At 39.9% G+C, this 26,481-nt stretch overlaps 1 protein-coding gene across 1 annotated transcript in view; it reads right to left on the bottom strand.

The window, feature by feature from the left end:
- Positions 1 to 6,328: 6,328 nt before the first annotated feature.
- LOC135463647 (protein tyrosine phosphatase type IVA 2-like) overlaps positions 6,329 to 26,481 on the bottom strand; it is a 37,619-nt gene continuing 17,466 nt past the window's right edge. The window contains exons 2-7 of the mRNA XM_064741009.1: positions 12,051 to 12,360; positions 11,298 to 11,429; positions 9,123 to 9,215; positions 8,274 to 8,404; positions 7,065 to 7,139; positions 6,329 to 6,538 (exon numbers count right to left, since the gene is read on the bottom strand). Of these exons, the coding sequence (XP_064597079.1) occupies positions 6,427 to 6,538; positions 7,065 to 7,139; positions 8,274 to 8,404; positions 9,123 to 9,215; positions 11,298 to 11,411 (525 nt within the window). The 5' untranslated portion in view covers positions 11,412 to 11,429; positions 12,051 to 12,360 and the 3' untranslated portion in view covers positions 6,329 to 6,426. The remainder of the gene's footprint in view (positions 6,539 to 7,064; positions 7,140 to 8,273; positions 8,405 to 9,122; positions 9,216 to 11,297; positions 11,430 to 12,050; positions 12,361 to 26,481) is intronic.

The raw sequence follows: 26,481 nt of genomic DNA, 5'->3' as shown, positions 1-26,481 counted from the left end.
CACAGCGCTCTTTTTTGTGAACGCTGATCCCAGCGAATAATTCGAACGCCGAATTGACATATTCTCAGCGTGTTTTGAAACTTTCATGGCATGGTTTGTCAATGCAACGCATCACCTAGAGCCGTAGTTGATGATGTCGTTGCAGTAGGTGCAGAGTGCTTTACCAGGGATGTCGCACTTTTTCACAAAGTTTGACAACTTCTCTGTTACGTCTTCGAAATTCTTTCCGATTTTTACTCGAACTGTAACGCTTCTGTCAAGCCACTCCCATCTAAATTTGTTGCGAACAGTCCTATCAATTTCTCGGACAGCCGATTCCTGGTCTCTTGTCAAAGTTTTCGCCATTTTCGATTTGTAACATAGCGCGAAATTGAATAGAACAGATCGAGTGATTGGCTGGAGGAATGACCCCTGAACCAATGAAAACAGCCGTTTCAAACCCAACCCAAGGCTTCTTAAAATAGAAGGATACAACAGAGCGCTCTCTGACAGTACGCACCAACCGTGCCTAGAATGCACGGACCGATGAAGTTACGGTACATTACCCACCCTATTTTTTTAATTTTTTTTTAGCGAAATTTAACGTTTTAGAAAAATGGCCCTCTAGAATTTTTAAAAACGGCGGAAATCCGCCGATCGGCGGAGAATTGCCATGCCTGTAAGTCATTACGCTGCGCTAGTGCGCTATCCAACTAAGCCACGGAGGCCCCATGGGTTGTTTAAGGCTAGCAGATATACCGTTTAGTAAATACGAAGACTACATTTTACGAGAACAAGTAGAAGTCAGCAAAGAGGTTGACGGGATGAGGGGGGGGGGGGGGGATCTGACCCTACACACCGAGCTGTCACAAGATCTGACCCTACACACCGACTTGTCACAAGATCTGACCCTACACACTGACGAGTCACAAAATCTGACCCTAAACACCGACTTGTCACAAGATCTGACCCTACACACCGACTTGTCACAAGATCTGACCCTACACACTGACAAGTCACAAGATCTGACCCTATACACTGACGAGTCACAAAATCTGACCTTACACACTGGTCGACGTGTGCATCCCATTATTACACTGTATCTGAAATCAGCCACCCCATCGGCAAAGCTCGCTGCACACGCAATACTTAATATCGAGATCCACTTAATTATACACGATCTGTCCGCAAGCTGAGGCATTTTATGCACGTCTTGCAACCGTTTTACACTGAACGTTATCGGATATTTCCTCAGATGTGGTCTGTTTTGAGCTGTTCACCGCGTGATGCCGTCTACCCGATTCACATAAATTGGTACATCAATCACGTTGACGTCTATTGAGACCCTGATATCGTGTAAAACGCTATCAAGTTATTTAAGTATTCCAATCTATAGAACAGCTCAGCCCGCAAAAATGGACAACGATGTTGTTTTGAAAGTTTACTGTAGAGCGAAGTAAAAGTATGAAGTGCGAGATGCTTTTCAGATGACAAGAAACTCACGCTGTGACTGCGAGGGTTTTTTTTTTCTCACCTTCAAAACGTGAACCACAGATACGCATGCGCTGCGCGCGAAAACAATAGCTGAACGTGTCAAATGAAGACGTTGTAACTTTTGTGAGTAGGACTCAAAGTGAGCGATATTATGGAATTACCACTGGTATATGCCACGGAATGAGATAAAAATTGTCCGGAAGACCACAAAGTCGTTGGCGAATCTAATCCACTTGACTTTTGTCGATGACACATAAGTGTTTTCTCGTACTTTTGTTCCGCCAAGTTTCCGTATAGGCCTACATATTTTACTACAGATAGCTTCTCGGCTGTGAACTAGACCTTACCCAATTTGAAAAGTTCACAGCCGATTTCTTGGCGAAAAATACAGAAGCATTCTTCAAACGCCGTTTTCAAACGGAGGTGCTTTCTCTTACACCTGCGATAACCAGGTCAGCACTCCTCTTATTATAGAAGCCACCACAACGGACATAAACATAAAATCCAGCGACGACCGAATGCCTAATCAGCCTCAATGGTGCCTAGATTTATTTCGATTTGTTTCAGAATTGAGCATGAATCTAGTTGTGCAACAATCATATTGTAATTTTGAAAACATGTAAAAGGGGTCAAATTCACCAGCACAACCCCTCCTGAGGCTACGACCTGAACAAGGAATGCCTGGCACGTGCATCTACAGACTATTTAAGCAGGGTTGCTGAAGTTCGTGGTAAATGATATAGTAGGCCTATTGTATCAACGGTTCAATAAATATTCTTCCAGTATGTCCAATTTACGAAAGAGATATTTATCACCCGGGCCTGTATCGCCAAGTCTTATTTGCCATAGGCTACTGCTTAGACAATTATACAGAAAATACCTTCGACGTTAGAGAGCTAGAGTAAATGTGACGACACCTTTCTCTCGATAGTGGAGACGTCTTCAAGCTGTGTCAAGACGATGTTTCACTAAACTTTTACTGGGTTGAAAAAAATCTTAAGAAATATTTAATGCCGGTTTAGGATTGGCCTATTTTGAGTGATTGTCTTTCTGTGGACACAAACATTAGTCAGGTGCTGTCTTTCACTTTAATACTGACCCTAATACAACATATACAAAGTTGCGACTTTTGCAATTCACGGTAATTAATATGCACACAGCGAATTAACGATAGCCCACCCCCCTTGTGTTATTGTGCTGTACATGTGTCAACCCTGAGTTCAATACAAGCAGTACTTTTTAAAGATACCACCCTTAACATTTTGTTAAACATTGCTTTCCCTACATTGGAGGCCAACGCCGACGCTCAGCGTGTGTCATAAGCTACGCCTGTACTCCGTACATGAAAGCTACTGAAACTACAACAAAAGCTATTCATATATATTTTTTATTACTCTTTGCGTTTGGAAGATGGAAATATCTAACACCTTTAGACCAAACAATGTTAAATAATATAAAAGGAGACAGGCGCAAAATCAATTGCAAAAAAAAAAATTCTCTGATTTCCAAAGAAATGAAGCAAGCAACTGTTGGTACAAACTCCCATCAGTGATAGACCACGAATGGTACATCCGAACAACCTCTGCTGCATGGCTATAACTTGCTCCCATTACTAGATACAATGACAGTGATACCGAGAACGTTGAGAAACGAGACATGGAAATCGCATGGTCACCAACAGAGGCAGAGCATTTACATAGCATGGGAGACAAGTGCCAAATTCCATGCAATATTCCCAATCCTCAATAATTAAAACACAATAATAAAATGCCTTTATTGTACAAAATTTTAGCAGGTTGCAACACATTTCAGTCTTGAACGCTTCTCCTTGTGGCACTCCACACATTCAAACAACGGCTTTCACAGAAGCCACATGTTGAATTTACAGCAGGATATTATATGGTACCCAGTTTAAAGACGACAACCATGCCTTAAAATCTCAATGACGCAAAAATGAAGCTACAACAAAAGACTAAACTACTCAGTGGCCAATCCAACAAATAATACTCGTGGGTAAATTCTGCAGAGCTTACCAAAAAAATAAAGCTACAATAAACAAAAAAAAAAAAAAAAACAAAATCAAAGAGTGATTAATAAAAGGCAAGGATGGAGGAAGAAAAGGGTGATGGTTGTGGGTAGGTCAGACAGGGATAAATCCCCCACTTTGGAATCATTCCCATGAAGGGTTGCTTTTGTGGCAATAATAACCTCACCATCCACATATCAATGAAGACAGTACATGTGGATTTGTCGTAACATACTGTTTGTGAGCCAAGACACAAACAGTACTCTCCACGTCAGCTTGAAATCTGCTTCCCCAAGATCGTTGGTAGCTTTAACTGTTCGCAATAGCAGTATGTCAATGAAATCTGATTTTTTCAAGTCAAAAAAACCCCCGAAAGCCTGAGACATGCAAGTATTTTCATGGTAAACCATGACAACTAAGCTTCAAATGGTGACATGAATCTGAAATGAAAATATTTCACCAATGTTTCAAAAGTTATTGAAGTGATATTTCTTCCTACTACCAAACAGGTCACACTTGTCATTTCCGAAAACCTAAGGACCCAATTTTTGCTTGTACTCAGCCACATTTATTTGTGCTTTGCAAACTTTCTTCTCAAAAGCTTCTGAGTGTGAAATGTGCGTGGAATGACACCCATTTCATCACCGTAGGGTAACCAGAATTAGATCAGTTATCAATTTTAAAAGCTGCAAACAATCCAGGCCCAGGAGAAATTAAATGCAAGCTGAAACTAAAGCTGTGACCATTCAGAAAAAATGGCAACTTTATTTATTATTTCAACAATGCAAAATTATTTTTCATGAACGATTTCCCCCATCCAAAATTCCACCCCATGTAGTCTGATGCGTGCAAAATGGCATTCCAGAAATACACATGCAACTTCAATAAACCAAAGGAAAAAGAAAAACACACAATGACATATTAGCAATGCTGGGAAAGTTGCACATGGGTTTATGTCAAATTTTTGGTACATAAATTTGAACCAGTGTGTAACTAACTAAGAACTAATTACCAGTAAGAGTACTGCTGATGGCAATCCCCCAAGTCACTTCACTGGGCAGCCTTTACTTTGTCAGCAATCTTGGAGGAAATGCTGGCTGTGCCTTCAGGTCAAATCCCCATTTACATCTGGCAACATTTATGTTTATGAAAATATACTTACATACATATACATATAAGATTTGATATATAGCATTATTTAGAAAGGCTGACACATGTTCCAAAAATATCTCCTGGCTTTCAAAAAGGCCTTTCAAAGGCTGGAGAGGCCTGTGTTTTGTCCAGGTAGATTTGATAAATACTGGCAGTTCTCGTGTACAGAGACTTTTCTAGACAGGAGAACACATAAACACGATGATGCTAATGTAATCCATAAAGCTGCAGCTTTCCTAACTTCGTGAGACGCTGAAAAACTAACAAGGGGAGACAACCTGTATGATATTTTACTTTCCCCATTACTAATTAGCCCACTGAAAATACAGACGTTTTAGCAAACACTTCAGTGACGTGTCTGCACAGTAGCATTATTTGAACATCATTGAGACACTTTCATTTTCATTTCTGATAGATGAAGGAAGTACAAAAGAGATTACTAACTAGGTCATGCAGTTCTTATGACAATGGCCTTACTTTCAATGGACAACAGAGGTTTTTACAGTTCTTAACCTTATTCAATGAGTGATGGACATAAAAAAAATTGAACTATTCAAAATTAAAAACCGCTCAGCCTTGATTATAAGATAATTGAAATATTGAATACACCATGCTCAATTACGTTGCTAAGAAATGTCCTGGACTGATTAAATTTAAATTTAAATAAATTTAAATTTAATACCGTGAAAGTTTGATAATTACACACAAAGCTGGATGGATGCAGAATTCCTTTCATTTAAAAGGAAAAAACCCAAAAAAAAAAAAAAAAAAAAACAGACACAGGTAACACACAGAAACGCTTAACTTAAACTGACTTGACAATCCCCATGTCTTTTCTATTAAGGGGACATAACTCTAGCACGAGGTTACCAGGTCAATTTAGTTGCTATAGTAACAATATTAATCATAGATCTGCTTCCCAGATTATGAATATGGAAGAATCCTTTTTTCAAGCACACCACAAAATTATTGTATGAACAATGGCACATGGCACAAACTAGCTCAATTCAGTCGTTCAACCAGACATGACACGGACAGTAAGAGTTAGGAAAGTTACACTCAAATATCAACACAACTTTCATCTGTTCAATTAGTACAAACCACTGGAACATTCATGAACACCTACAACTACTTCTGTCTAACAGTGATAAGAAATTTTGAGTTTAAATTCAAAAACTGAAGAAAAAAAAGAAATCATTGTTACAATTTTTTTAATAACATCCATAAAGTCATGATATTGAAAGACTTTACAGTATGAGGTCTCTACAAAGTTGTAACTATAGTAACCAACTAAGTGACTCACAGTGCCACCTATGTGTAAGGAATGTTGGGGGCATGACAAAGGGAGGTTACTCCAATAGCACCTGAACAAGGCAGACGGCATGACCATTCAGAGATAGCTACAGTAAACAGATGCAGCCTTACCCAAGTCAAGTGAATTTTAAACTGGAACATTTGGAAATGAAAAAATAACAACTTCTAACTACTGATAGGCAGGATTATCACATGACATAACATGGGTGGGGGGAGGTGTTCAACAAAAAAAAAAATAACAACCTATTTGAACACTGTCAAAATGTGAAACATATTTTGTCTGACTGGTGGGGGAAAAAAAAAAAAAAAAAAAAAAAGAAACAGATAAATGAAAACTGCCACATTAGATTACTTTATTTCATTTTTCCTTTAGTGGCCCAATAAAATAAAATCCTATAGATTTTTCTGAAGCTGTGACTCCTCCAGCTGAAGTGGAGTATGACCGGGAGATGGTTGTGGGTTCACATAAGCGTACATTGCTTGTTGCCGTTCCCGCGCAGCTTAAGCCGTGACTTTGGACGGTAATGTTCTAAATATGACAACTGTTTGGAATTGATTGCACCCCGGCGTTTCCTGAAAAGACAGGATAAAAACAGAATATATAAGCCATACAAATTAAATGGGAAAAATAATGTGAAGAATATATCAAAGTGCTTTCTTTGGAGGCAGTGATTAATACATGCTCTAATTTGTTCATGTCGTGGTAATGGTTGGCACATGCCCATTCACCAATCACCTCGGAAATGTTGTCCACATGTTCTCTAACATGTTTAGAGAGACAAAGAAATTTTAGTGAATTATATTTATTTATTTCTTTCTTTATTTGATTGGTGTTTTATGCCGTACTCAAGAATATTTCACTCATACGACGGCGGCCAGCATCATGGTGGGATGAAATCAGGAAGAGCCCGGAGGAAACCTACGACCATCTGTAGGTTGCTGACAGACCTTCTCGCGTACGGCCGGAGAGGAAGCCAGCATGAGCTGGACTTGAACTCACAGTGTAGTGAATAATAAGAAGTCTGCAAATGCATTAAGCAACATAATGTGTAAATGATTTTTAACTTCATAGTTTGGAGGAGTTGAGTGGAAACCTTACCTCCGTATAAGCTCCACAGCATCTTCATACCTCATGCCCCCTTCAATAAGTGCTAATGCCACCAGAACAGGGGCCCTGCAAGACGAAATACTTCGTTAATCTTAATCGTCTGTCTAATTTATGACATTTCTGGATGCCTTCAATGACTGGATTTCCACCAATCAGATCACACAAATAAACATGAAGTGGTACGTCTCCAGATGTGTTCATGTCACCTGTATCAAGGGAAGTAGCCACACACCACTCATGTCACAACACACTTGGTGGAGTTACTTCCCTTGTTTTTGCTACACAGTCATCCAGCCCTTCATACTACTTTGTATAAAGTGGTAGCTTGGAATGCTTGGAAGTTTTCAGACATTAAGCCAGATTTGGAAATTTTCCAATCAATGATCCCTTCCACAGTCTGGAAATTCAGAGCCATATTCCCTTACCATCATCCTCCCTTCATGATTCAGTACGATTCCATCCATCAATCAATGAAGTCTAGACTTCATCTGTGTTAAGTATGAACTAGTTTCCTTTTCCTCTAACCATCCACAGAAGTGACGAAGTGCATGTGCATGTATTAGACTGGAGTTTTGAGCTTGAAGAGATAAAATCTCCGCACAGTATTTTCATTACACAAAATTTCACTTTACAGTGACATATAACCAATACATGTGCCTCAAAATGGCTCTGACCCACCAGGGTCTGGCATTTAATCACAATGAAATGTCTGTCAAATCTACACCAATGAAACCTTAGAGCCTCCTGGGGCCAAAGATATATTTTTTAAGCATATTAAAGCTGACTGACACTCAATGAATGGTCCTTATGTTAATTTTTATACCCTAATTCCCCAACATCTTCTCATATAAAAGAGTAACTTTCAGTCCAATTTATGCACATTTTTCACTTGATTTTGGAGACAAAACTACACTGGTTGGATTCCCCAGTTTCAGTGGTTCACAAAAAGTGGAATTTTTTCAGTAAACAGAAAATAATACCTTCAGAACATGCTTGCAAAGCACAAAGAAAAGGTTGAAAAATTACAATATTAAACTTTTGATACATATTTAAATAATTTTTTCTCTTACAGTATGTATCTAAATAACCCTTATCCTTTTCATTTCTCCAGAATAATAAAATAAAAAACCTAGTAACCAATCCTATTGATTCCCCTTTTTGTATTTATCCCAATACGGTATATTTTTTGTCTGCTCTTACCTTCCCAAACCCGCAACGCAGTGAACAGCCACGCAGCAGCCCGGCTCCTCTCGGAAGCGTGTTTTGAGAAGGCCAAACCAGTCCTCCACCACTTTGTTAGGGGGTGGGCTGCCGTCATCAAACTCCCAGTCCTGTCCACAGACAACATTGTATGTTATTAACCGACCAGTTCTCAAGAAGTTTTCGCATACGTTGGATAGACTTATGGGTGAGAGAGGCCAAAGTACCCAAAGTAAACCACTGCCATTCTTCAGCTACATGAACTAACAAAGATTTTATTAAAGCCGCAGACGAATCAACCACGGCTGGATTCAATCATGTGAATTGAATTCAATATTAACCAATGGGGACCTGGCATGCCCGGCAGTAGGACATTGGGGTCCTTTTATTGACGTCACATGTTTATTTCCCAGTTTATCATGACGTCGTCACAATAAAGACAGAACGATAAATACAGCAGGAACTAACATTCTGCAACAAACCAGATGATGCGCAACAATCTTTTCAAGATGGCGCAAGGTCCTGCTTCACATTAGCACCACCTGAAGGAATTAGCACCACCTTACCGGATTAGCACCTGATTAGCACCACCTTACCGGATTAGCACCACCTTACAGGATTAGCACCACTTTACGGGATTAGCACCACTTTAAGAGATACAAAAATACGCCGCCTTCTCATTCTTTCTGGGCTTTATTTCAACTGTAAAATCAATTTAACCGTACCCTATGTACAGAAGTTGTGTGCACGTGTGAAACTACATGTTAATATGTTTCATGAAACTCCAGCTCAGTATCAGACAGACAAGCCCACATGGTTGTTGTTGTTGTTGTTGTCATTGTTACTCACCAATACTCTGATACCCTGGGAGCGAAGTTTCTCCGTGGTGTAAGTTGGCTCGCAAACTCTCACAACGTCTTTAGCACCATGTTTTTTAAGTTCCTGCAACAACAAAGAAAATAAGCTAGAGTAAAGATTTACTTCAGGATGTACTACTAATCAACCAATAGTCTAAATTTATCTCCCTTTGACCAAAGACAGCATTACATCAACATGCCATTCGGCTTGACACATGTACAGTACCAGAATGCAGGCTCTAACCTGGGTGGTGCCAGGCAGGCATCCTAACTTGATTACAAAGGGCATTAAAAAGTTAAAAGGGCTACTTTTGGTCTGTCTTTGCCTAAGAAGTGGGCTATTTTCATCAATTCTGGAAAAGCAACGTCCAGGTAGGAGACTTTGAATTAACCTAGATTGAGCCCTCAGGCTGTTTCCACAAAGCCGTTTCTGAATTAAGTCAAACTTCAGAAACTCTCTACTCTGCACAGTCCTTGACACTGGAAGTTGAAATTTAAACACGTTCATCTTTAGATAACGTTAATGAGGGAGGCAAAATTTCAATTTCCAAAGCGCAAAAATAAGCTTTAATACCATATTTTAAAATCTGAAATCGGACCTAGAAATACTACCTGAGCATTTAGGCCAAAAGATAGGGGTAGATCTCCACTTAAATTAAGACTTGGAATAAAAGTTTAGACCTCGTAACAAAAGCACCCTCAAAAATGCATTCCAGCTTTCAGTTCATGAAGGTTTTTCAGGAATACAATGGATGTAGATCTACATTTAAAGTGTAATTCTGGGTGCAAGAAGGGTATCATAGCCAACCTGTGTTAGAAATGCAAATTCTAAATTCACCTACAAGTTGGACAACTTAACAAGACCAACAGCCATTTTGACATACTGTATTTATTTGATTTGTGTTTTACGTCATACTTCGTCCTTTTGCCACAGTTCTTTAATACTGCACATGCCACTGAAATTGTGTAAATTTGGTTGAGAGCACATGTACATGTACATAATAAATGCCTGTAATAGCACGGCTCAAATGGTGATACATTAAGCTCAATTACTCTCAGTTTATTTCATCTTTTGATTCAGATAAGCGATTACAATCTATCTGGTGTAGATTTGAAACTACATCCAACAAAGCTCAAACAGGTTATGAAAGGCATCCCATCTAAAGTCAGAAGCTGAACTACATTTAGACCACAGTTTCGAAACTGAAACAGTCTCTGTTACGACCTGGATGTGGTTCCATCCAGGGTTGGAACCACACGTAGATCAGATTAAACCACAAAACATGTGAAAGCAACTGAGTCTAGATTTGGAGATAACTAAACATCAAAACCAGGGCTGTGAAGTTGTTTCTTAGTCTAGAGTGAACTGCACACCTTCGTGTTTGTGTTTAACAGGTATGTGATTAGCCCACCTAAATTCCTTCTCCCCTGACTTGATTACTTATACATCAGGTGTGTGTTATTAGCACACCTAACCATTGTTTAAGGAATGTGTAAGGCGTGGTAGTGTAATAGCATGCCTTAAAAATCTAAAGCCTGTAATAGCATGCCTCAAAAATCAAAGGCCTGTATTAGCACGCCTCAAAAATCAAAGGCCTGTAATATCACTCTTCAAAAATCAAAGGCCTGCAACAGCATGCCTGTGTTTTAGAAGCACACATATACATATACCAATAAATGAATCGTAATATAAAAGAAATGAACAAAAGAGTTCACAGTTTAGGACGGGGAAGAAGTTTTACGAGTAACCCATTAACACTGTATCACGCGAAAATGGGGCAAGGCACACACTTTAAGGAGGACAGGGTCCAGTTGTTCAAAACTGGTTTAATACCAGATTTAAGTTTAAGCCGAGTCTTCAATTTTGTACTCAGCCTAAAACAAAAAAAAAAAAAAAAGTGTAACATCATACTGAATATCAACTAAAATTGTTGCTGTTATACATTGTACTTTGACGAACTGCGCTGACTGCTGAGTTTTACTGAAAATTTAAATATAAAATGTGTCTTAGCTAATACACTTTGGAACAACTGGACCCAGCACAGCACCAGTCTAAAAAAGCCTACACATGCATGCAGTTAGGGGCTTGTTCACTTGTACCAGTCAAGGACATGCACAATGTGCTCAGTGGACAGTGTGGGAGGAGAGAATGTCTGACAGGCCTCACCTCGATGTAGCCCTCTATGGTGGCATCCGTCGGCCGATCTGTGATTAGGAATCTCATGTTCTTGTGCTGTATTTCCGCGGGTTCTGGGCGCTGAAGCTTCATCTTTGTTGTCATGCTACGATTCCACAAATGCTGGTCGAGAAAGCAAAAAGGACTGACCTCTTCAGGAATCACAACACAGGTTCACGGAAAACCTGCCCGCTTTGTTCAGTTAGAGAAGCAATAATACCGGTGATAATAATGTTTTGAAGTCACAGGCTGGTTGACACAGAACACCACATTCAAGGTAATGATAAAAAATGCAGAATGACAAAGAGTTCTCTCCCTTTGGTCGCTTTATACCTGGAGGTCACGACGTCAAAGGATATCACACGTTGGGCATAAAATACGCCTTAATATTATAATACTCTTCATACATTAAATGATCTATACAGAGACTGTATACATACACCTACTTGTACATATATATATATATATATATAATAATATATTTATATATACACACATATGCCAGTCAATATTTATTCTCGGTTGAGTGTGCATATATGACAGCACAGTCTGTGTATGTACAGGTACATGTACACTAATATCATTAAGGAGGCTGAATGGCTTCCTACTTTCACTTTCACTACTGCAGAAGTAGTTGCTTCCAGTTCAGTCTGCTGTGATCTCGACACACTTTTCAAGGGGGAGACAATCCCGAAGAATCACGGTTTCTGGGATGTAAATTATATGTTAAAGGTTACAAAGTACCTGATTGGTGAAAGACAATGTAAAAACAGGGTCCTGAGGGTAGGTTTCAGATGTCTGGCTAATATTGGATCCAGACCGTGCCACGCTTTACCCCATTCAGCCAACACTCCTCTTTGTCCACACTAGGTGGCGCTTCAGTCACATTAAGGATAATGAAAGTAGAGTTGTGCCCCTTGGGCTTCAAGGTTTGCTGAAGAATCGCAAGGACTACAGACGGCATTCACGCGCGAGGCCTCTACTCATGTTGAGCCTGACAGTAATCTCCGCTGTTGACAAACTCCATAGGCGTGTGGCTTGTCTCACACTGGATCTGAAACACACAAAAAAACACCACCTTATTTATTAATTACTAATTTATTTATTTGATTGGTGTTATATGCCATACTCAAGAAAATTTCTCTTACGATGGAGAACAGCATTATGGTTGGAAAAACCCATGACCATCTGCAGGTTGCTGACAGACCTTCCCACATACTGCCAAAGAGGAAGCCAGCATGAGCTGGACTTGAACTCACAGTGACTGCATTGGTGAGCGGCTCCGGGTTCATTACGGCGTGCTAACTGCCTCAGCTAGTAGGCAATTAAACTGTTTTCTAACAGCATATAATACATGTACTGAAGAATTTTTCAGCCATGTGATGGTCAGTTTTATAGGTGGAGAAAACCAAGCATCAGGAGAAAACCAGTGACGTATGACAAGCTAATAACTTCTTCCACACTCCTTACTTCATGCACACTCGTTAGTTTAATGGAGAATTCATAAAGCTACTTTCCGCCTGTAACAAAACAGGGTAAAGCTCAACTTATGAGCTCTTTTGTTCTCTCCTTTGTTGGATCAAAATTAACAGTGTATATATGTCATAAACCACATATGAAGTACACAGGCACTGCAATGTCACAGAAGAAAAAGGATGTGTTCTACTGGGCATTAAGCCTTGTGTGTACATGTACCAACGTCACAGAAGAAAAAGGATGTGTTCTACTGGTCTTTGAGCCTTGTGTGTACATGTACCAACGTCACAGAAGAAAAAGGATGTGTTCTACTGGTCTTTGAGCCTTGTGTGTACATGTACCAACGTCACAGAAGAAAAAGGATGTGTTCTACTGGTCTTTGAGCCTTGTGTGTACATGTACACAATGTCACAGAAGAAAAACAATGTGTTATGCTACAATTTGAGCCTTGTGTATATATGTACCGATGTCACAGAAGAAAAACGATGTGTTATACTGCACTTTGAGCCTTGTGTATACATCTACAGGTTACCAATGTCACAGAAAAAAAATGAGGTGTTATACTGTGCTTTGAGCGTTCTGTATACATACATGTACACATAATGTCACAACAGAAAACGGTGTGTTCCACTACTTTTAGAACCTTGTGTATATACATACAGACATCACAGAAGAAAAACGATGTGTTATACTGCCTTTGAGTCTTGTGTGTATGTACATATATACACACACATATATATATACCGTCAGAGAAGATGTGTTATACTCCTCTTTGAGCCGTGTGTACACATGTGCATGTAACTCATCCTTGAGTCTCCCATTGCCAAATACAGCATTGGGATTGAATGCTGTACTTGAGAATATCTCATCTATACATGTCATATAAATCAGTACAAGAAGTTGACAAAACTTTCCTACATGCCATGTAATGTAAACATTAAATCAGTGAGAGAAGCTGACAAAACTTTCACATGTACAGATGTTTACGGCACAACCAGCTGAATGTACATGTACATATGGATGTACATGAAGGACAATACATGTCCATGTAGGAACAACAGCCAGCTTAATGTACATGTACACATGGAGATACACAAAGGACAATACATGTCCATGTAGGAACAACGGCCAGCTTAATGTACATGTACATATGGATGTACATGAAGGACAATACATGTCCATGTCCAGGTATGAACAACAGCCAGCTTAATGTACATGCACACATGGCAGTACATGAAGGACAATACATGTCCAGGTATGAACAACAGCCAGTTTAATGTACACGTACACGTGGCGGTACACGAAAAACAATACATGTCCATGTATGAACAACAGCCAGCTTAATGTAATTGTACACATGGATGTACATGATGAACAATACATGTCCAGGTATGAACGACAGCCAGCTGAATGCACATGTACACATGGAGGTACACGAAGGATAATACGTCCATGTATGAACAACAGCCAGCTTAATGTACATGTACACGTGGCGGTACACGAAAAACAATACATGTCCATGTATGAACAACAACCAGCTTAATGTACATGTACACATGGATGTACACGAAGGACAATACATGTCCATGTATGAACAACAGCCAGCTTAATGTACATGTACACGTGGCGGTACACGAAAAACAATACATGTCCATGTATGAACAACAACCAGCTTAATGTACATGTACACATGGAGGTACACGAAGGACAATACATGTCCATGTATGAACAAGAGTCAGGTTAATGTACATGTACACATAGATGTACATGAAGGGACAATACATGTCCATGTACGAAACATAGCCAACTTAATGTACATGTACACATGGCGGTACACGAAGGACATGTCCATGTCCAGGTATGAACAACAGCCAGCTTAATGTACATGTACACATGGAGGTACATGAAGGAAAATACATGTCCATGTATGAACAAGAGCCATCTCAATGTACATGTACACATGCAGGTATATGAAGGAAAATACATGTCCATGTATGAACAAGAGCCATCTCAATGTACATGTACACATGGAGGTACATGAAGGAAAATACATGTCCATGTATGAACAAGAGCCATCTCAATATACATGTACACATGCAGGTACATGAAGGAAAATACATGTCCAAGTATGAACAAGAGCCATCTCAATGTACATGTACACATGGAGGTACATGAAGGAAAATACATGTCCATGTATGAACAACAGCCATCTCAATGTACATGTACACATGCAGGTACACGAAGGAAAATACATGTCCATGTCCAGATATGAACAACAGCCAGCTTAATGTACATGTACACATGGAGGTACACGAAGTACAATACGTGTCCATGTCCAGGTATGAACAACAGCCAGCTTAATGTACATGTACACATGGAGGTACACGAAGGACAATACATGTCCATGTCCAGGTATGAACAACAGCCAGCTTAATGTACATGTACACATGGAGGTACACGAAGGACAATACATGTCCAGGTATGAACAACAGCCAGCTTAATGTACATGTACACATGGAGGTACATGAAGGAAAATACATGTCCAAGTATGAACAACAGCCACCATAATGTCCATGTACACATGGAGATACATAAAGGAAAATACATGTCCATGTATGAACAAGAGCCATCTCAATGTACATGTACACATGGAGGTACATGAAGGAAAATACATGTCCATGTATGAACAACAGCCATCTCAATGTACATGTACACATGCAGGTACACGAAGGAAAATACATGTCCATGTCCAGATATGAACAACAGCCAGCTTAATGTACATGTACACATGGAGGTACACGAAGTACAATACGTGTCCATGTCCATGTATGAACAACAGCCAGCTTAATGTACATGTACACATGGAGGTACACGAAGGACAATACATGTCCATGTCCAGGTATGAACAACAGCCAGCTTAATGTACATGTACACATGGAGGTACACGAAGGACAATACATGTCCAAGTATGAACAACAGCCAGCATAATGTTCATGTACATATGGAGACACACAAAGGACAATACATGTCCATGTATGAACAACAGCCAGCATAATGTTCATGTACACATGGAGACACACAAAGGACAATACATGTCCATGTATGAACAACAGCCAGCATAATGTTCATGTACACATGGAGACACACAAAGGACAATACATGTCCATGTATGAACAACAGCCAGCATAATGTTCATGTACATATGGAGACACACAAAGGACAATACATGTCCAAGTATGAACAACAGCCAGCATAATGTTCATGTACATATGGAGACACACAAAGGACAATACATGTCCATGTATGAACAACAGCCAGCATAATGTTCATGTACACATGGAGACACACAAAGGACAATACATGTCCATGTATGAACAACACCCAGCTTAATGTACATGTTCATGTACACATGGAGGTACATGAAGTACAATACATGTCCATGTCCAGGTATGAACAACAGCCAGCTTTATGTACATGTACACATGGAGGTATACGAAGGAAAATACATGTCCATGTATGAAACACAGCCAACTTAATGTACATGTACACATGGAGGTACATGAAGGAAAATACATGTCCAAGTATGAACAACAGCCAGCTTAATGTACATGTACACATAGATGTACATGAAGGACAATACATGTCCATGTACGAAACACAGCCAACTTAATGTACCTGTACACATGGAGGTACATGAAGGAAAATACATGTCCAAGTATGAACAACAGCCAGCATAATGTTCATGTACACAAGGAGGTACACGAAGGACAATACATGTCCATGTATGAACAACAGCCAGCTTAACGTACATGTACACATGGCGGTACATGAAGGACAATACATGTCCAAGTATGAACAACAGCCAGCATAATGTTCATGTACACATGGATGTACAGGAAGGACAATACACGTTCAAGTATGAACAAGCTTTAATAGCGGCCGACACTGACATGTAGCATTCATACAGGTGCCAATAAACACAGCCCGACCCACAACCCCCGACCCAACAGGCAGGACACTTCATTGTTATCATCTACACATTTACACATAGATATAATACTACCCATGACTCACCCATTGTCCAAGTCAACTACATGCATAAATGACAGATAGAACAATACCTTTGAAATAAACACTGGTCCAAGGCCAGCAGTTAAAATAAGCACTGGGTCTGCATGACAAGTGATTTGTGTGGTGCACTAACTTCTACTACACACGGTTTACAGGTAGATGTATGGTGCACTAACTATCAGCTAGAAATATGGCTTCTACTACACACGATTTACAGGTAGATGTATGGTGCACTAACTATCAGCTGGAAATATGGCTTCTACTACACACAGTTTACAGGTAGATGTATGGTGCAGTAACTATCAACTAGAAATATGGCTTCTACTACACACGGTTTACAGGTAGATGTATGGTGAACTATCAGCTAGAAATATGGCTTCTACTACACACAGTTTACAGGTAGATGTATGGTGCACTAACTATCAGCTAGAAATATGGCTTCTACTACACACGCTTTACAGGTAGATGTATGGTGCACTAACTATCAGCTAGAAATATGGCTTCTACTACACACGGTTTACAGGTAGATGTATGGTGCACTAACTATCAACTAGAAATATGGCTTCTACTACACACGGTTTACAGGTAGATGTATGGTGAACTATCAGCTAGAAATATGGCTTCTACTACACACGGTTTACAGGTAGATGTATGGTGAACTATCAGCTAGAAATATGGCTTCTACTACACACAGTTTACAGGTAGATGTATGGTGCACTAACTATCAGCTAGAAATATGGCTTCTACTACACACAGTTTACAGGTAGATGTATGGTGCACTAACTATCAGCTAGAAATATGGCTTCTACTACACACGGTTTACAGGTAGATGTATGGTGCACTATCAGCTAGAAATATGGCTTCTACTACACACAGTTTACAGGTAGATGTATGGTGCACTAACTATCAGCTAGAAATATGGCTTCTACTACACACGCTTTACAGGTAGATGTATGGTGCACTAACTATCAGCTAGAAATATGGCTTCTACTACACACGGTTTACAGGTAGATGTATGGTGCACTATCAGCTAGAAATATGGCTTCTACTACACACGGTTTACAGGTAGATGTATGGTGCACTAACTATCAACTAGAAATATGGCTTCTACTACACACAGTTTACAGGTGGATGTATGGTGAACTAACTATCAGCTAGAAATATGGCTTCTACTACACACGCTTTACAGGTAGATGTATGGTGCACTATCAGCTAGAAATATGGCTTCTACTACACACAGTTTACAGGTAGATGTATGGTGCACTAACTATCAGCTAGAAATATGGCTTCTACTACACACAGTTTACAGGTAGATGTATGGTGAACTAACTATCAACTAGAAATATGGCTTCTACTACACACAGTTTACAGGTAGATGTATGGTGAACTATCAGCTGGAAATATGGCTTCTACTACACACGGTTTACAGGTAGATGTATGGTGAACTATCAGCTGGAAATATGGCTTCTACTACACACGGTTTACAGGTAGATGTATGGTGCACTAACTATCAGCTAGAAATATGGCTTCTACTACACACGGTTTACAGGTAGATGTATGGTGAACTAACTATCAACTAGAAATATGGCTTCTACTACACACGGTTTACAGGTAGATGTATGGTGAACTAACTATCAGCTAGAAATATGGCTTCTACTACACACGGTTTACAGGTAGATGTATGGTGAACTATCAGCTAGAAATATGGCTTCTACTACACACGGTTTACAGGTAGATGTATGGTGAACTATCAGCTAGAAATATGGCTTCTACTACACACAGTTTACAGGTAGATGTATGGTGCACTAACTATCAGCTAGAAATATGGCTTCTACTACACACAGTTTACACGTAGATGTATGGTGCACTAACTATCAGCTAGAAATATGGCTTCTACTACACACGGTTTACAGGTAGATGTATGGTGCACTATCAGCTAGAAATATGGCTTCTACTACACACAGTTTACAGGTAGATGTATGGTGCACTAACTATCAGCTAGAAATATGGCTTCTACTACACACGCTTTACAGGTAGATGTATGGTGCACTAACTATCAGCTAGAAATATGGCTTCTACTACACACAGTTTACAGGTAGATGTATGGTGCACTAACTATCAGCTAGAAATATGGCTTCTACTACACACGCTTTACAGGTAGATGTATGGTGCACTATCAACTAGAAATATGGCTTCTACTACACACGGTTTACAGGTAGATGTATGGTGCACTAACTATCAACTAGAAATATGGCTTCTACTACACACGGTTTACAGGTGGATGAATCCATGTAAGGATCAAAATGTTTGATATTTTCTGCTGTTCACAGTGATGACCTTGACAACAATTGAGGTCATCCAATATCATTTGAAATTGTGAAATGTATTAGATTCCATTTCAAAAATGTTGTAACAAAACATGGTTGTGGATAAATAACAATCAACAATCATTTATATGTCTGAAATTATTCAAAATGATGACCATTTGAGGTCATCATTTCTATTTTGAACCCTTAAAAACAAGTTAATGACCAAACCCTTTGACCCTGATACATGTATCTGCATTTATGCGAAAATAACTTGTAGCTTAATCACGCCTTTGTTTGTTTAACAGAAACACTGACAATGTGGAGGAGGACCCCTTTGTAATTCTTCAACCTTTCTCTACGTTTTGCAAGGTGTTTATTGAAGCATATTCTGAAGTAGATTGACAAAATCAAAAATACTTTTTGTAAAGTCCTGACAATGTAGTTTTGTCTCCAAAATCAAATCATATATGTGCATAAATTACCCTGAAAGTTGCTCTGAAGGTTGAGCAATTATGGTAGATCTGACAGGACAGTGGTCATGCTGGCTAGTAACACTTCACCAAGTTCCTGACGAATTCCAAATTCTCCATGTCTACACGTGTGTTTGTGATTTGAATTTGTGTCATTTGTCCGAATTTTATTTACGCTATATACACACAAACAAATTATTCCACGCACATCAAAGTGTACTGTATACAGGTGTAGTAAACAACGTGACGGGATCCAGAAAACAAAATGTAAAAATGTCCCCAAATGAAGGTGTTAAGAAGAAATCAAACGTCCTGTAAACAGCTGTAATCCATGACGTACGTGCATGTATACAGCCACCCTTCAAGACAATGGAGAACCCATTACAATCTCTCCCTTTACACAATACACTGACAGACAAACATAAATCCAGAACATACAATCTGTACACATAGATCTATAAAAATTCCATAACAATGACAGAGCCGCGAAACACGTGAAGGCAAGTTTCCAACAACACAAGGGCAGAAACCGATACGCAGATCTTAGGACGCAGTTATGACTAGTGTGCTGCGCAGCATAGTGCAAGAATGTGCGATGCTATCGGGTATAGATGTCGATTCCTGCATCCCGCCTGGCAATAATTGCGTTATCTTACAAGATCCGGGAAAGCAAAATAAACACTGGCGTTCCCTACCTGCAGAATCAAAGCCAGTGCTGGCCCACATTCAAACAAAAGGCTGGCCAGCATGTCAATAACTGACAGTGCTCACACACAGGCTTTGGCGCTCTGTGCCTTACAATGGCCTGAAATTGATCTCCTTGTGTGAGCTTGATGAATACATGCAATTAAACACTGAGACAAGGTACACCGAGACAAGGTACGCCGAAACAAGGTATACTGAGACAAGGTACATGTACACTGAAACAAGGTATACTGAGACAAGGTACATGTACACTGAAACAAGGTACACTGAGACAAGGTACATGTACACTGAAACAAGGTACACTGAGACAAGGTACATGAACACTGAAACAAGGTACACTGAGACAAGGTACATGAACACTGAGACAAGATACAACGAGACAAGGTACATGTACACTGAGACAAGGTATACTGAGACAAGGTACATGTACACTGAGATGTGTCTCATTCAGACAAGTCTTTAAACTGGGAAACTGGTTACATGTACATGCCAAAGGCCATTTAACTGCCACATGTACAAGCACTATTACAGTATTGGTGTCCAGTCAGATTTAACATGAACAGGCATACTTCCAAAGGCCATTTAACTGTCACATGTACAAGCACTATTACAGTATTGGTGTCAAGTCAGATTTAACATGAACATGCATACTTTCAAAGGCCATTTAACTGCCACATGTACAAGCACTATTACAGTATTGGTGTCAAGTCAGATTTAACATGAACAGGCATACTAAAGAATTAAGCAATTAAAACAAGCTTGTTCAATTTAGCAAGTTCAATTTATTTCTTTATTTATTTATTTGTTTTATGGCATACTTAAGAATGCATGTATTTCACTTATACAACAGCCGCCAGCTTTATGGTCAGAGGAAACTGAGAAGAACATGTTGGAAACTTAGCCAAGGATCTCGGCTGTGATCTATTAATATGGGATTCGGCGTAGAATACAACTGAGGAGGCATCCAGGTGAAAATAGTGGTATTTAAGGACAGCTTGGAGCGGAGAGACTCTGCCAACAAAATTTGGTGCAAAATGAACCAATACATGCAATAACTGGGCAAAACTCCAATAAACTATGTTAGCAAGACGTCCTCTGCTCCTCTGCCAATTTTTTCCACATTCTGTACACTCAATAACCAGTAAATCCAAGATAATTCACAGTTGTGACTAAGGCTAACCTGCCGTGATGTCACTATGTTTTGATCAGCTGGCTGTCAGTTTTGACAGACAGAAAGCCATGTGACTGCAGAAACGTGAATGTGCAATCGACTGAAGGGTATGGAGCAGAATATCTGACCCCACAGTTCGTGCGAACTGTCAAATTATGTTTGCAGTAAACAAGGGGGGTTATCTTTGGCATCCGTTCCATTCAATTTCACGGAAAGGTCAACCGCTACTGCGCATGCGTGTCTCACCCGCCCAGATTTTCTGAACATGGCAGTGCATGGCAACCTACTAAATATGAGCCTATTTCTGACTAAAAATTTACAGGAGAATGGTGATATAAACGCAAATAGCGATCGTGGCAAAATGTGTGTAAATATATCAGCTTTCAGAATTGCTGTGCTTCATGTGTACTCGAATCTAACACGCATTCATCGGAATTAAATGAGGAGGTAGCTCTTTGTAAGCGTCATACTGGAATTTGGTCAACATAGCTCTTAGGCGTAGTGTGGCCAGTGGTCCCTACTAATCAGTATATGTAAGCCACCCTCAGATCGAGGTCTCATCCGCAGGTTGCTGGCAGATCTTCCCATGTATGACCACAGAGAGAGAGAGCTGGACTTGAACTCACAGCGATCGCATTAGTGAGAAGCTCCTGGGTCACTGCGCTGTGCTGGCATGCTAACCAACTTGGCCCAGCCTCCTACCCCCCCCCCCCCCCCCATGAAGTTGAAAGAAACTGAAATATGTTATCAGACATACCCAGTACCAGTTGTTCAAAAGTGTGTTTAAAAGTTAAGCCAGGCTTAAATCTTAATACCAGTCATGACGTAATACAAGATAAATGGCACTTAAGTCCAGATTAAAGTTAACATCAGACTTAAATGATATTGCACTTTTGAACACCTGGGCCCAGTACAGCAAATATAGTTTTAATTATGAACACTTTTTATTCACAGCTGTGAGTTATTTCAGAATTACAGATGCATACACGACAACAGGCTTACAAGATTAGTAACAGAAGATACTCTGAAGCCCGTGCATGTGAGTGAAGTTTGTGAACAACCATGTCCTGATAATCTACAGGATCTATTACCCAGATTTCTCCTTGTGGACAGGGCAAGAAAGTGGGCGTCCAAATGACAAAACACGACAACGTCACATTCCATCCATGGCATTATTAAACCCTACCGTTTCACACAATAAAACTAAAGCAGAAAGATTAGAAGTAGACGACATGTGAGAAAAACATGACAATGGTGTCGTGTCTTTGCTGGTCGTAATAGATTTCCATGAATTCACTCAATATTCTGGTTGCCATGGCAACTGGTCAATGTTCATTGTTGCAAACCAAATTGGTTCTATGGCAAACCCTATGGCTTATTAAACAAAGAGAAAAAGAGGGGATGAAAACAAAAAAAGACTGATCACACAAGTTTAAAAGGCTGCAAATAAATATCAAGAAAAGTTCAAAGCTGGAAGAAGTAAAGAGAGAGGGAATAAAAACGTGAAAAACAAACAAAAAAAAGAAAAAAAGCATGATAATTATGCTTCCAAACTGTACAGTCTCAAGGACTTCCAGAAAATCAATCCATAACAGGCACTGTGGTGTGTGACTTTTTTTTTTTCTCTGAGCTTAATTCGGCGAACACATAAGTGAGCCCAACGACTGTGGGTGAGCAGACAGTTTGGCTGACACTTGACATTTCCAACTTGGCAGTCTTATCACTGCAAAAGATGCTCCATTTGTGAACAAGTTAATCATTTCTTCTCTGTAGACATCAGACTGATCGAAGCCTTGCATCAACTGTGGACCGAGGGTCAGACTGAGGCTAGTCTGTGCTAAATGTATGCTTCCCTGCAAAGGTATCAAATGCCGTCTGTTCCACCTGTCCTGTTACTCACATATTCACAATCCGTGCCCAGTAACACGCACAATGGCCACACAATATATGTAGGATTATATAATCTACAGTACTTACATTCACATGTACATGCTGTATGTAAAATTTAACTAATATATATATATATATATATATATATATATACACAGTGTATATACATAAAACAACAACTGACCCATAGCTTAATTTTCCAGACAAAGATGGGGGTGGGGTTAGACAAACATTTTTTAAGGATAGCCTGACTTGTAACATGTTCTGCAGTTCTGCATATTTTCTCAGAGTATGACAGGTCTAATGTATTGACAGGTATGTATATGTACAGTGAACTTCCTGGTTTCATTTTATAAATGAGCCACAGGTTATACTTATAGGACAGACCATTTAACCATTCCCAACTGACATTAGCCATTATGTCCATAGCCTTAGGGACAACTGGCACGAAAGGAAGGAAGGAATGACTGGGTTTTGATGTAAAATTGTCAACATTTCAGCCATATCACAGGGAAACTGCCAACAAGCCCTAATTACATGTACAAGAATCTTGGTGGACCCTGGACATGTTGGATGCAATCATCAGATCTACACATGTACGGTACACCAGAGCGCATGATCGCGTGTACCACTGCATGCATTCACAATGCCCCAATTTGGCACATGTTCAAGTCTACATTTACATGTAGTATACGTAGCAAGCATACACGTTTACATGTATGTACTTTCACTTTCTTTATCAATTATGTTTCCCAATCCTGTACATAATAAAACTCTTTACAAAGCAGCTGTGTCATGTGTGTACAGTGAACGTAACACACACACTACAAACATTATCGCATACATGTACGAACAAATGAAGTGGAAAGCTGTTCACTGAAGATGCTCTCTGGCCGTATGTGATAAGGTCTGCCAACAACCTGCAGATAGGTCACACGTTTCCCCCAGGCTCTGTCTGATTTCCTCCCACCATAATGCTAGCCTTTGTCATATAAGTGAAATATTTGTACCACACCAATCAAATAAATCAAATAAATCACTTGAGAAGCTTTATGTGAGTATGAGAATATAGTTACTGCTGCTCTAGTATACATGTATATGTACACATACAGTTCTTCATCCTACAGAGTAGACTGTGCTCAACAACAGCACAACACAATATAGGTGAATATAGTCAAGAGCATAAAAATCAACTTCAAAAATGAATCTCAATGTAACAGGGTCAAACTGTTTGTTCATTACTCTGAGGACCTCAAAATATCAACCATTTCAACCCCTGTGTACATGTATACAAGTATGTATAGTTTAAAAGGGGTTCTGTACAAGATATAAACTTACTTACATGCATGTGTGTGCACAAGTACATTTCTGCTGTTGTTGTTGTACCTTTCAGAGCAAACTGTTACCATTTCCACACAGCTTCAGCTTGTGAGAACGTACAGTGTAAGTTGTACTGGAGTTTCATTCACACTACAGAGTGCATACCGCTACCACAATACTGTTATGTACAGGGACATATCCAATGTACTCTATAGCCTCTGAATGGCAGCATACCAGTGGGGCATTGGGGTGTGACTGATAGGCTTACAGGGTACAGACAGGCAAAAAATCCATAGTGACCCACAGAAAGGAAGGGCGGGGGAGGAAAGGCTTCAGTACTAGACAAAACCACGTTAATACTGACCCTGCACCCATGCCGGATAGCCACTGGAGTAGATCTCTCCACAAGTTTATCTACTTTAAAAATAAACCAAGGAAACAAATCGCATACATGTGCATGTACATGAACTATTTTTTAGTTTATAAACTAACAATGCAAACCACTGCCCCCCATCTATACGTCTGTTTGCATTTGAGCATGTTCTCTGTCAATGGTCAGGTACAAAGCCTTGACTTCTGCTCACCTGCCACACGCTGCAAGTATGTACAGGTACAGCACATGCAGTGCCACTAACTGCACACTTAATACACAAATTTACGCATCTGCAAAAGAAGGAATTTAACCTTTTCATCATGGCCATGTGTACACAGCTAAAGTGGACTTATGCGGTGGCTGCCATTTCTAAAAACTCTGCCAATGCTTGTTTCTACACGTAGAGTGGAAACACACTATACACACACTAAAGACACTATACACACTATAATCCCCAAAACATCCATATCTTGTATGTCATAAAGTATTTACATACATGTATACAAACGCAGAACTAATGGGTGGAGATACTCATGTGTCCAGCTTATGTCTGAGAGCTATGTCTCCATAGACAGCCATTGCTATCAGATATCATATAAAGTGTATCATAACACTGTAATGCCCATGCACATGTACACACTGCAGCAGCATGGCACAAGTACAGTACAAACCTGCAACAACTCAACCTCGTACAAACTGCCCATGTACATCTGTCACCATCTTTTACATGGGCATCCAATCAATTCAAAATGCATTCTGAAGTCTGATCATACTGTACACTGAGTGTGTCCTGGACATGTACCTATCTATATAAATCTCTTAACAAGCTCTAGTAGCAGGGAACAAAATCTACCTGTACAGTCTTAGCCACCGACCTCCAACGAGTTTTCCCCCCCAAGGTGCTCCTGTCTGACACAGAGGCTCCAGCAGCACCTAGGCGACACAGTGACCTTGGGTGAACCCCAAAAATAGCCCCGTCTCTTTGATGCTGTCCTTGAAGTTGACAGTGGTCACAGACCAGTGCTGTGAGCTTAGCCAGTCAGCCTACCTGGCACATCAATGAAGACAGCATATCAACCACAACATTTATGCATGAACCTCTCACTCCACAGTGTTAGTTGTAGTGGCCGTCCAGAACACGCCAGCTATTTAGTTAAACACATGATCCACCAGGCTCTGCCAGTCTACCCTTCACATTTAACACAGACCAGGGAGCTAGCTTAAATCTGGAGCTGCGTACTCAAAGCAGAGAGTTCATTCAGGAAGACTCCAGAGAGAGAAAGAGCTCTGCAGGGGTGATCTAGTTTTACCTGAGATTTGACCCAGTTCTACATAACACAAAAGGGGAGCTCTTCGGGCCCTGTCAATGCGTGGCTTTCTTTTAATGCTC

Source organism: Liolophura sinensis, chromosome 3 (genome assembly GCF_032854445.1).
Source record: "Liolophura sinensis isolate JHLJ2023 chromosome 3, CUHK_Ljap_v2, whole genome shotgun sequence".
Lineage (NCBI taxonomy): Eukaryota > Metazoa > Mollusca > Polyplacophora > Chitonida > Chitonidae > Liolophura > Liolophura sinensis.
The sequence above is the reverse complement of the archived record's forward strand: the minus strand, read 5'-3'. Positions and strand labels throughout refer to the sequence as shown.